The sequence below is a fragment of the Chanodichthys erythropterus genome, chromosome 7 (genome assembly GCF_024489055.1).
Source record: "Chanodichthys erythropterus isolate Z2021 chromosome 7, ASM2448905v1, whole genome shotgun sequence".
Classification (NCBI taxonomy): domain Eukaryota; kingdom Metazoa; phylum Chordata; class Actinopteri; order Cypriniformes; family Xenocyprididae; genus Chanodichthys; species Chanodichthys erythropterus.
The window spans coordinates 26273618-26286712 of NC_090227.1; the positions used below are offsets into that span (position 1 = coordinate 26273618).

The 13095-nt window shown below is 39.5% G+C and overlaps 2 protein-coding genes across 2 annotated transcripts; one reads left to right on the forward strand and one right to left on the reverse strand.

Annotated features, from left to right (window-relative positions):
* The first annotated feature begins 3472 nt into the window (after positions 1-3472).
* LOC137022914 (putative nuclease HARBI1) lies at positions 3473-4162 on the forward strand. The gene has a single exon (XM_067389383.1). It carries the CDS (start codon positions 3473-3475, stop codon positions 4160-4162), a length of 690 nt encoding a protein of 229 aa, XP_067245484.1.
* Positions 4163-6289: 2127 nt separating this feature from the next.
* Positions 6290-11420, reverse strand: si:dkey-30c15.13 (uncharacterized protein LOC558731 homolog). Its single transcript, XM_067389187.1, has 7 exons — positions 11280-11420; positions 10880-11044; positions 8402-8512; positions 8211-8267; positions 6978-7085; positions 6749-6895; positions 6290-6657 (listed from the first exon to the last, which is right to left on the reverse strand). The coding sequence occupies exons 1-7, from the start codon at positions 11295-11297 to the stop codon at positions 6604-6606; spliced, it is 660 nt and encodes a 219-aa protein (XP_067245288.1). The 5' UTR covers positions 11298-11420; the 3' UTR covers positions 6290-6603.
* Between the last annotated feature and the right edge of the window lie 1675 nt (positions 11421-13095).

The following is a 13095-nucleotide window of genomic DNA, read 5'->3' on the forward strand; positions in this document are numbered from 1 at the left end:
TGGGACCTAAACACTACCACGAGCTGATGCCACGTGTTTGTTGAGGTTGTAGGCCTTCCAGGCCTTCCTTGATACGTGTTGGCGTACGCTGTACTCCTCTTGTTTGAAGAGTAAAAAAGTGTTTTTTACTGAGTACACTGCTTGTTGGGTTGTGTTGGGTGGATTATTAAGGAGCACTGTGCAGCTTTCGTTGGCTGCCATGGAAGTTATCTGTCTCTGTACGTTAGACAGGTGTTCAGAAGGGCGTTTTACCATAAAACGGGTCGTTTTCTGAAGTGTACTTCTGTTGTCATGTTGTAAGTCCCTCCCGGGCCTCCATGATTATGTGCTCTTGGCATGGTCTACCTGTTAGGTGAGCTCTGCGCTTCCCCTTTGGGGTTTGGTTTGTAATAGTGCTTAGCTCCCTAAGCTGATTATGGTGGTTGGGCCTTCTTCAGGCCCCATCTTTAGGATCAGCCCCAGGCTGGTTTGTGCTCCCCTTTCAGGGTTTTCAGCGCACAGCCTCCTCAGTGCGTTAATTAAGCACTGGGTAGATCCTAGGTGAGCGGATTATCTCCCCTCGATATGAGGGTTCATAGCATTCAGCTGAGTTCTGCTCTCCAGGATGCCCGTCTCTACGCGTGGGTCTGAGCTGGTTTCTGCCTTTCTGCAGTCACTCTTACCTATTTTCTTCTTCAAGAATGCATTCTAGAGGCTCTGTATTCAGACAGGGTTGGCCTGGACTAAGTCTGTTCCCCTAGTAGACCAGGTTGGCCTCCCTGTAGGCAATGAGGGTGGCATTCCCCTCAAGAGTGGCTGGCCGAGGTTCCTTTTGGTTCCTTGGCCACATTCCCTTAAAGGGACAACTTTTTCCTTCGGGAAAGTGGGTCCCGGACGCCTTAGCGATTTCTTTAGGCTCTATTTGTTAAAAGAGAAAGGTAGAAGCCTTTTGGAAGTTCAGCTTGGGCTGTTGGCCAAAGGGAATGCTGTCACTGACAGCCTGGTGTGACCCGAGGGGGAGTTGCTGAGCAATTTGAGAACTGCTTTGAGACCTTTGTTTCAGCCATATTTTTTGGCAGGCACTCTCCTTAATCATGGCGGCGTTGGTATATCGTTCCCCAAAGCGTGGCAACGCAGAGTGAGGTTCACTTCGAAAGGGAACGTCTCAGGTTACGTATGTAACCATAGTTCCCTGAGAACAGGGAACGAGACTCTGCGTTCCTTTGACATGCTTCAGGCGGCCTGCTGGGCAGTCCCTTCAAGACGATGGATAATGACTGCTCCCGCGGGCGCGCTTTTATACATCCGGGTCGCGCCCCTATGACGTCATAGGCTGTCGCCGGCCAATGAGCATTGGCGTTGTTGGATAGTTGGTTTTTCAGACACCGAGTCACGTGTGACGTTCCCCAAAGCGTGGCAACGCAGAGTCTCGTTCCCTGTTCTCAGGGAACTATGGTTACATACGTAACCTGAGACGTTCTGCTGTGGTTTTCGTTAGAACTATTATTTCATTGCAAAATAGAGTAAATCCTGACAGTACTGCGTTTAAAATGTATGTTTTGTTTTTTGACCTGTTGTATAATAATGTCACGTTTGCAGTCATGTGGATATTTGGGAACAATTGCGTTCTTGCTTGTTATCATCATTAAATACAAGAACTCACACAAGGTATGTTTTTGTATCGGAAAAAAATTGAGTCTTTAATAGAAATTAATCCGCTATCTGTGTCTATATTTGTTCTTCATGCGAGTAAGTGCTTAATCCCCACTTTTACAAAGGTGCATTGTTGAGAACGGCAATAATTTAGCGTGATTTAAGGCAGCAGACTGCACGCGATCTATCATATGTATGCTGCTTCTGTAGATACAGTCATTTTTGACTGCAAAAGATGAGGTAATTTGATTAAAAGTACTGGATTTACGGCATTTTGGCAGTGAGAAATACATGCTCAATTTTAATATTATTTTAAGGTAGAATTAAATGAACTACTCAGCATTTTGTTTGCGTATCCCCAGTTTGGGAACCACTGGCTTAGATCATATCACATCTAACCGTGCAAATTATTGTTATACTTGTTCTCAAATTCGTAATGTTAACATCAGCATTGCATAACTACATATATTTAGTGTGTATTAGCGTTAACTGTAGATTTCAATTTCTGTACAGTCTAATCTCTAATGTTAATTTGTCAACCATACAATCCGCCATCAAAATGATAAGTTTAATTATTGCAGCTGCGGTGAGAAAAGGCTATAAATGATCTGCCACCTGCAGCGTCCTCAAGTGATATAGCCATAGACATCATATAGGTATATGATGTCTATGGATATAGCCTACTAGCTGGGACCCCTTCTTTATGTAAACAGATGTGACGTAATGACGCAAACACAAACGGAGAAATGCTTGAATTTTCAGCGGAAACCCACCAGTATTTATCGAATTATAAAACATTATTACAAGCTTATCATTGTGAATCGGTCTAAAGTAAGGAGATCGTTTTGAACACTGGCTGGTTATATACTTGCTCAAAATTTGATTTTGGATAATTTTTAACTAAAAAATGTTACGGACTGCAGCTTTAAAGATGTAAAAACTGTATTAAAGACAACATGAAACAGCATTAACAATGTAGCTTCAGTAATAATTTTTTTTTTCAATATGAAACAAAATACTCAGCAGCAAATAATGCAGATCAGGGCTGGGTTTCCCGAAACCTTCTTAACTCTACGTCGTTCTTAAATTATAAGCTGTACCTTAACGTTAATACGTGTTTCCTGACACGTTCTTAGTTAAGTATACCTTCTGTAAGTCATACTTTCGTAAGGTTGGTCTGGAGCACTCTTAGCTATACACTGTTGACAGTTCACTCCACTAGTGGCCACCACTGTGCAAAAAGCTTTTTTATAAATCTGAAGCTGTAATAGCGTACACCCAGTGTTAAATTAGGCTAACTGAAGTGTTTTTATAAAAACAATAAAATTGTCATTACACTGATAGTTGTTAGATTTTTAATAATATTATCCAAAGGTACATCAACTGGCAAGCCATTAGGCAGTAAAGGCTAAGGAGTCTATTTAAAGGCAATGATTGTAGTGGGGAGTTTGAAGTATGGCAGCGATACAGCGAATAGTTGTGCTAAATCAAAGACGGTGCCGTCCGCGGAGCCATTTAGTGTATGTGCACTATTGCATACGTGAAAACTTTAGTCCCCTGGATACCATGTCAGAAGCTGCAATTCTAACAAAATTTCGCCTGCCACGGCAGCAAATACAGCAGCTTTTAGATCTTGTTGGTCCTACCTTGTTAAGACAAACTCGACAGAGCTACCCCCTCAGTCCCGAAATTCAGCTGCTGGCGGCTCTCCGTTATTATGCAGTGGGGAGTTTTCTGGTGGTGGTTGGGGGATGGATATGGGCTAAGTAAAACCTCGGTGTGGCGGTGCGTTCACTCAGTCACGGACATCCTGCTCCGTCATGCCACAGATTATATCCATATGCCTTCCGGCAGGCACGAACTGATGGAGGCGCATCAAGGCTTCCATGCCATTGCTGGTATACCGCGGATAATAGGCCTTGTCGACGGGACACTTATCCCCATCGCAAACCCATCAGCGCTCGACCAGGCCTTCATTTGTCGTAAGGGCTTTGCGGCCATCAATGTCCAGGTGGTGGTGGACCACAGGGGAATGTTTGCAGACATGGTGGCAAAGTGGCCTGGTAGCACACACGACAGCTTTTTGTGGGCCAATTCAGTGGTGGGTCAAGACGCCGAAAGAGGGTTTTTTGGGCAGAGCATTTTTTTAGGTGACAGCGGCTACCCCCTCCGAACCTATCTTCTAAATCCAGTCACCAATCCAACCACACAGGCTGAGCACAATTACAACGTTGCACACATCAGTACCCGCAACTTGGTGGAGCGCTCGATTGGGCACTGGAAGATGCGTTTCCGGTGCCTGCATAAATCAGCTGGAGGGTTGCGTATGAAGCCAGAAAGATGTTGTGCAGTAGCAGTTGTTACAGCCATGCTACACAACATTACAGTCAGTGGAGGTGCAGCTTTGCCAGAAGAGGAAGAAGAGGAGGAGGAGGAAGAAGGTGTCCACAACCCACCTCAACTAAGAGATGCCCTACATGCTGCTGGTGTACAAACGAGGCAGCAAATCATTCTCACTGTTTTTGGTTAATGTATTTTTTTGTCAGTTAATGTATTGTTTGTCAGAAACTTAGTTCATGAGTAATAGGACTCAACACTTGTTTCATTAACATATTCCCCATTGGACATGCTCAATAAGATAAAGCATCCTTCAATATTATGTGCCATTGATCATTGTGCAATAAATTGTTTACAATAAAGATGCTTTGCAGACCTAACATCGATGACAGCAAGTTTTTTGTTCAATGAAATTGACGTTTATTAGAACAAACACTGATAATGCATATAACTGAAAAAAAATAAAAAAAAATAAATATTGAAAAAAAAATGCGGTGAATGCGGGCTTTCTTGGAGCCCGCATTCACTGGGTTGGTGATGGTTCATCTGTAATGTAAATCACTTTTTTTAAAATAAAAAGATAACACACAACACTCGACTTTACTGAGTATCATAATCACGCTTACCTTGACCTGGCATTATGATTGGCACAGAGATGGTTGGTCTTTGAAATTGTGCTTCTGACAAAGCATACTGTTTCTCCAGAATCTGAAGCTTCACCTTCTTCACCTCCAGCGTAGCCTGGGCGAGGTTGTTGGCCTCTTGTAAACTCCGCTCGATTCCCCTCAGCACTTCCAGCTTCTCCTTTTCGAGCTCTACTAGCTCTTGACTGCAGTCGCATCGTATAGAAGGACGCTTTCTGGAGCCACTGCTGGATTGCTGGTGCTGGGCGACCACAGTGGAGGCTGATGAAGGTGCAGACAGCTGTGGTGACGCTGGTGCCGGAGAAGCCCTGCCGCTGCTGGCAGGAGAAGAGGGCGCGGGGGTGGAAGAGGGCAAGGATGGCCTGCTCTGAGAGCATGGAGTGGTATCAACACCTGCTCTCAGATCTATACCCCCTGAGATACCCTGTGAAGCTGCTTCTCCGAGTATTGCAAGGGCCTTTTCTTCATCGGGGCTGAGTGCAGGCACAGAGCTGGGCCCACCACCTGTTCTTGCCCAGTCTCTCCGGACTGCAGCACCTCGCGCTTTGGCGGCACTGGCAAAATCGTGCCACTTTTTACGCACAACTTCCCACTCTCGCTGTGGGTGGGAACTTGATGCTGCCATTTTCATGGCTATGCTTTCCCATATGTCTTTCTTTGTTTTGTTTGTAACTGTTTCTGAAAATTAGAAAAAAGTGTGTCTTTGTGGAGTGCCACCTCATCTAAAAGAATGGCCATTTCGGTTCGAGTAAAGCTGGGGGCTCTCCTCTTTCTCAGTTTTTTTTCCGCCATAGTAGCTGTTGAATATATGTTTTGCGTGTTGCACTTTTATTGAGTAGGTCATCCAATTACAGAAATTAGTGATTTACACAAATAATGTGATGCAGCTGCTGGTCAATCAGGAGTAGAAGACACTATGACAAATATATTAAGATAATATAAATTAAACTTTAAACGACCATTGAAGGCATACTGCCAGTTAGTGTAGCGGGTTGAGGCACGATATGTTTGGCCATGAGGTTGCGGGTTCTCGCACTCATTTATAAATTATATAAAATATAATTTGGATTTAGTTTGCAATTTTGATTATTTTTGAGTCCTGTTAAATGCAATTTCAACTATTTCTGAAGTGCTTCTTTTATAAAGAACACCGCTTTCTCACATAACGCAGTGAAGCAGCCTCTGTATAGAGTGAATAATCGATTCTCGAGCCATTGATATCAGCCACTTCAGCACCACCGCCATGGACAGCACCTGATAACGTCGCACTTAAGAAGATATACCTTAAGCAACCTCCTAAGGGATAGTTCGGGGAACACGCCTAGAAACGGTACATCTTCAGTTAAGGTCTACCTTTAGAGTCTTCTTAGCGCGCTAAGAGACAACGTTATCGGGAAACCCAGCCCAGGACTTTATCCGTTAGGATTTCATTGGTGGAAAGTGTCATTACTATATTTGTTGATATATTTTTTCCCCACATGTGAAAAAAGGTCATTTCAGAAGTAGATAAAGATATTACATTTTTATTATGCAATAATTTTCATATTTTTTTCTCTTTTCTCTAGAATGATGCCCACTAAGACCCGTAACATCTATTAGGAAAGTAAACAAGGTCAATTCTGATCTTATGTTGTCTTTACAATAGAACAATATGACTTTCAGCAATGGCACAACAAACACAAATAAAGACACAATTTAATAACATTTAATTGCACATAAATATATTATTATACAAAATCATTGATGAGGTCTATGTGATCCTCACAAATTACATGCATATGTAATGAATGTATATAAATTAAATATAACTTATAAATGATATATTGTATGGAATAAATGGAAGTATGCAGTATCAGGTTTTTGCAATATCATTGCTATTTGCAATAGTAAACTGGGCTGCAAATGCTAAAAAATGTATTTATTCCCTTGACAAAATATAATAAGCCATAAATTTGCTTGCATAAGTTTCCTGATTTCACACACTGACAGTTCAAATGCTGAAATGTTCGTTTTCCAGCAGTGGATCTGTATGTTCTTCTGAGTTCTAAGACACACAGGTTCAGATATTGCATTAATCATAAAATAACCATTAATATAACAGCATATTCTGGTGTTTGAAGGTGTGAATGCTGTACCTGCATTACGGTGATGTAGTCCTTTTTGTAGGAGGTGCTGTAGGACATCATACCTCTCCAAATAAGAAAAAGCGTGTACATGGCTGCAAACATACACTGGAGGATGGACACTACACCACTTCCCTTCAGGACGTTCACCCCAATGCGCTGACAGAGAGAGACAGAGATGAACTCATTTCTATTGGTTTGCCAATGGCTTAATATTATGTGTATGTCTCTGTATTCACACCTGCTGAGTGGTGGCTTTGTCAAGTTGTGAGGATTTCATAAAGAAGGAGGGAAAAGAACAAACTGCAAACAGCAAGCCGAATATGTTCAGGCCCATCAGAGTCATGACCTACAACACATCACAGATCTCATATTACGCAAACAAACAGCCTATATATGTTACGTCATGATACTGTATGTCATGTTAACGACATATAATCATATGTTATAATATGTCATATTGCCAAGACAGAACTGCTTGTGGTTTTGGCCAACCTAAGTTTTTTTTGTTATGATTCAAGCATATAGAAACCATGATTTGAGTGTGTAGAAACAAACAAGACAGTTGTTGTCAGATTTCATTGGTGATTTCAAATATGAAATTTAATTGAAAGCTTGGCAGCTTTAGAGAATTAGATGTTTTTAACACTATTTGAGCATAAGAAACAACATTTTTAGATTTCAAGATTCCCCCATTCAAATAGATAGGATTTGGTCTTGGATGCCCGAAATGGCTGCCTGGAGGCTTTGTAAATATGGCTGCCGAGTGAACCGACTTTCTTTGAAAGGGACTTTGACGGTGCCTTGTGCTGTCATCCAAAAAGTGTCACAAAATCACTTTCACGTACCTTTACTTTGACTGTTCCTTACTGGTGGAATAACCTTCCTATAACTAAAACCCGAGTAGCTGAGTCTTTAGCCATTTTCAAGCAAAGCCATCTTTTTTGTCAACACTTGACAATTTGATAATAACACTTTCTATTCTATTTTTTTTCCATTTAAAACAAAAACCTTTGCTATGTGTACTGTGCTAGTCACAGCACTTAAATATTGTTGCTCTTTAGTTGTTTTAACTGCTAAGTTGTGTTGGACAAAAGCATCTGTTAAATGATGTAAATGTAAGAACATACACATACATTTGTCCCAAACTATAGAACAACATTTAATTTGGACATGAATATCTGAATGTCATCAGGCAACAAAACATCAAACTGATATATATATATATAAAAAAAAAAAAAAAAAAAAAAAAAGCACAAACGCTTTTAAGCAAAACATTTCATAGAAAGACATTTGTGGAGTTAAATATGATAAAGCAATACAGATAATGTTCAAAAAGAACAAGAAGGCAAACAGTATTGTGTCTTGACTAATGAAGTATGCTAATACTTTTTGGGTCACTGTAGCTGGTTAAGCTAGATTAGAAACTCATCAAGTCAAACTCATCACCATTAAAAAAAGACATAAAACTTACTTTGATTTTTTGGGGTTTCCTCTGGAGCTCAATCGCAAGTGAACCGGTGGCCACATACTGAGACATAAACAATATAATACAGACAGAAATCATTAGTAACTCTACTCTAGTGTGTCATACTGATAATTGCTTTGTTCCGATTTTTCTGATTGTCAAATTTGGTTACCACAAAGGTTAATTTGAGCACTTACAAACAGGCCACACCATACTGGAGCTGTCAAAGATGCAGAACAGCTGAAAGTCAAACAAGTATAAGAGAAGGTGCAGAGAATACAGGAGACAGCACTGAAAATCTGAACAACCTGAGAGAGAAAGACAGAAAAAGCAAGAATTACAGTACATGTTGCCTAATGTTGGTCAAATATAGTATGTGAAGTAGTAACAATATGCAATAATAAATCTTTCAAATAATAGTATGCCACATTGTTATCATTTTGCATGTTTCATTAAGTGAGTGGTATTAATCTTGAAAATAAAATGGTTAGCCTTTATCTTTTTGGCAGTCCAATCAAATAATGAGTCAAGAAAAAGATGATAAACATCACTGTTGATTCAGCTATCATTCATCAAATTTTAGTAGCACTGATATACTATTATATTTTCTGTAAATATTTTGTATATTTTCTTTTTTTACTTTAATTTTTTAAGTTAAATCTTTTTATTAGCCTTTTCTTTTTTAAATGTCTATACAGTTTGAAATACGAGTCTATGAGTTTATACAGTATATATATTTTTAGATTTTATTTCATTTAGTTTATTTTATTTAATGTTTTTATGGTTGTAGTTCCTAATCCTAGTCAAACTGAAAACTAAAGACTTGGACATGTGTATACTTTGCTTGTATAACACTATTTTGGTAAATCAAATTATTCATCCACAGATTTTATGTAATACAAAAAAAAAGTTGCATACTATTTTTTGCATAACGTATACAGATGCTGGTCATATAATTAGAATATCATCAAAAGGTTGATTTATTTCACTAATTCCATACAAAAAGTGAAACTTGTATATTATATTCATTCATTACACACAGACTGATATATTTCAAATGTTTATTTCTTTTAATTTTGATGATTATAACTGACAACTAAGGAAAATCCCAAATTCAATATCTCAGAAAATTAGAATATTACTTAAGACCAACACAAAGAAAGGATTTTTAGAAATCTTGGCTAAATGAAAAGTATGAACATGAAAAGTGTGATCATATACAGCACTCAATATTCAATACTTAGTTGCCTGATGCCTGATTTTCTGTAGCAATGCGGCATGGCACGGAGTCGATCAGTCTGTGGCACTGCTCAGGTGTTATGAGAGCCCAGGTTGCTCTGATAGTGGCCTTCAGCTCCTCTGCATTGTTGGGTCTGGCATATCGCATCTTTCTCTTCACAATACCCCATAGATTTTCTATGGGGTTAAGGTCAGGCGAGTTTGCTGGCCAATTAAGAACAGGGATACCATGATCCTCAAACCAGGTACTGGTAGCTTTTGCACTGCATGCAGGTGCCAAGTCCTGTTGGAAAATGAAATCTGCATCTCCATAAAGTTGGTCAGCAGCAGGAAGCATGAAGTGCTCTAAAACTTCCTGGTATATGGCTGCGTTGACCTTGGACCTCAGAAAACACAGTGGACCAACACCAGCAGATGACATGGCACCCAAAACCATCACTGAACGTGGAAACTTTACACTGGACCTCAAGCAATTTAATGTGTGCCTCTCCTCTCTTCTTCCAGACTCTGGAACCCTGATTTCCAAAGGAAATGCAAAATTTACTTTCATCAGAGAACATAACTTTGGACCTTTTTGTCTTTAGCCCAGACGAAACGCTTCTGACTCCGCCTGTTGTTCAAGAGTGGCTTGACACAAGGAATGCAACAGCTGAAACCCATGTCTTGCATACGTCTGTGCGTAGTGGTTCTTGAAGCACTGACTCCAGCTGCAGTGCACTCTTTGTGAATCTCCCCCACATTTTTGAATGAGTTTTGTTTCACAATCCTCTCCAGGGTGCGGTTATCCCTATTGCGTGTACACTTTTTTCTACCACATCTTTTCCTTCCCTTTGCCTCTCTATTAATGTGCTTGGACACAGAGCCTTGTGAACAGCCAGCCTCTTTTGCAATGACCTTTTGTGTCTTGCCCTCCTTGTGCAATGTGTCAATGGTCGTCTTTTGGACAACTGTCAAGTCAGCAGTCTTCCCCATGATTGTGTAGCCTACAGAACTAGACTGAGAGACCATTTAAAGGCCTTTGCAGGTGTTTTGAGTTAATTAGCTGATTAGAGTGTGGCACCAGATGTCTTCAATATTGAACCTTTTCACAATATTCTAATTTTCTGAGATACTGAATTTGGGATTTTCTTAGTTGTCAGTTATAATCATCAAAATTAAAAGAAATAAACATTTGAAATAAATCAGTCTGTGTGTAATGAATGAATATAATATACAAGTTTCACTTTTTGAATGGAATTAGTGAAATAAATCAACTTTTTGATGATATTCTAATTATATGACCAGTACCTGTATATTGCAGAAAAGTGGCATGGTAGTATGCTTTTCTGGAAAGTCTAATACTATCTTAACATTCAAAGATATGCATGCATGTTTCATGTAATCAGTTTTATCAGGTTTGTTGGGTGTCTATGACAGTTAAACTAGATTTTTGTTACCCCAGACAGAAGGATGCGGGTATTAACCACTGTCCCAAACCAACGGACCAATCTATCTTCCATCGGCTCTCCAGTTGTGGAGTCGGCAGCTGGAAGTGGGTGGGGCAAAGGCCGTTCCTTAAAAAACACCTGATGCAGTCCCTCCTGGAACATGTTCTGAGTCATCTGGGACAAAACAAGTAACATCATGAGTAACCATGAAAAAATGGTTGGCTATATATGGTGAAATTCCAAAACTGATTTCGAATTTTTGTGTATTTAGCCAATTTGTCAACATATCCATCTAGAGCAGTACAACATGGCATTTACAGTCATGCTCGACAACTGAAAATGTAATACAAGTCTATAGTGACTGCTATTGACATACAAGTCCTCCCAAATGAAATAATGAATAACTTACCTCTGGATTCACAGGCATATGAAACACACTTCTAAATCAGTCCAAAACAAGTCAACAAACAATGAAGTATACAGAATCACTTCAAGAAGATCTGTCTTCGTGAAATACAGGGTCAAAGTTCTTTCTCAGGTCTCATTCTTAAAGCCCGCCCAATAGGGAGAGTACTGATTTGTGATTAGCCAGAATATGGTCAAAGGTTGTTTAGTGTCATAGTTTCATATTGGTTATTATGACTCTTGTTGTTTAAAGTAAGCTTTATACAGGCTACATTTTTAGAATATAAATAATAAAAAAACACATACATTTTAAAATAGTTCTATTTATTGCTAAAGCAGTGTTTACTGATATAATATACATTACAGAATGTTTAACTAAGAAAAAAACACTGGCAAATACAACAAAGTAGTGATGAGATAAACTACTTTATTAAACAAAAGTAAAATCTTCATTGAACAACAAATGGAAACAAAAAATAAATAAATAAATAAAAAGCAGGTGCTTGTCTTATGTACATTTAGTCACAACAGCTTTAGTTGCATAACACACATTTAAAATGTCTGCTAAAAATATGGAATGGAAAACAAACAAAGAAAAAACAAGATACTTGTATTACCACCCTCAGGTTTTGGATTATTCTTTCTGAATTAACTCTATACTGTCAGAAACACTGCACAGAAATTAGGGGTACAAAAGCTCATCACTGTGGATCCCTAACTATCCTTATCTATCCCTAAATGGTGCATATTAGTATTTTAAAGCTGCAGTCCGTAACTATTTTTGGTTAAAAATGATCCAAAATCAATTTTTGAGCAAGTAAATAACCAGCCGGTGTTCAAAACTATCTCCTTACCTTAGCCTGATTCACACCGGTAAGCTTGTAATAATGTTTTCTATTAAGTGCAGCACCAGTGGGTTTCCGCGGGAAATACGAGCTTGTCGCCGTTCATGTTTGTGTCATTACGTCACATCTGTTTACATAAAGGAGTCCCAGCTATTAGGCTATATGTGAGGATGCTGCAGGTGGAGGATCATTTATAGCCTTTTCCCACAGTAGCTGGAATAATTAAACATATCATTTTGATGGCAGATTGTAATCCAGAAAGGCCCAAACGACAATCATTAATGTCAACTGGAGATTCACCCGTAGTCAAAAGCAGAAGACTTCAGACTGCGGAGTGGCTACAGAAACTGAAATCTACAGGTAACACTAATACACAATAAATACACAGTCACGCAATGCTGATGTTGTTAGCATTAACAATTTTAGAACAAAGTATAACAACAATAATAATTTTCACAGATTTTTCCAGTAAAAATTTATTTTGGTCATACTTCCAAGATGTAGAATCTGTGATTCTGAAGAACAGTATCCACACATACACCTCAAAACATTAGGTTCATAAGTGCTAAGGAGCTGTGCCAAAGGACAACCCGCACAAAGATAATTCTGCAAATAACAGCAATTGCAGGTTTCAAACAGAAATGGCGACAAAGAGGCAAAACTTACGGACTGCAGCTTTAAGGGTACCTTAAGAGTACTTTTGGGGTACATATGTGGGTGGGTTGAAGGACACTGATTCATAGTGCAGAAATCTCCGGAGGGCAGTTTATTAAACAGAAAGATACTCTATTGAGGGTTGATGAAGTGATGAAGGTGAAGTGAGAGTCTGGCTTTCCAGCGTTAGGAGGGCAGTGCAGACCGGTCAGTCCTTACTCAAATCTGGGGGAAGCGAAGATAAAGAGAACACCACTTCTGGCAAGACGTGGGAATTCATTCGGCCCATCTCTCACAGTGCATTATTGGTATTCTCTAGCC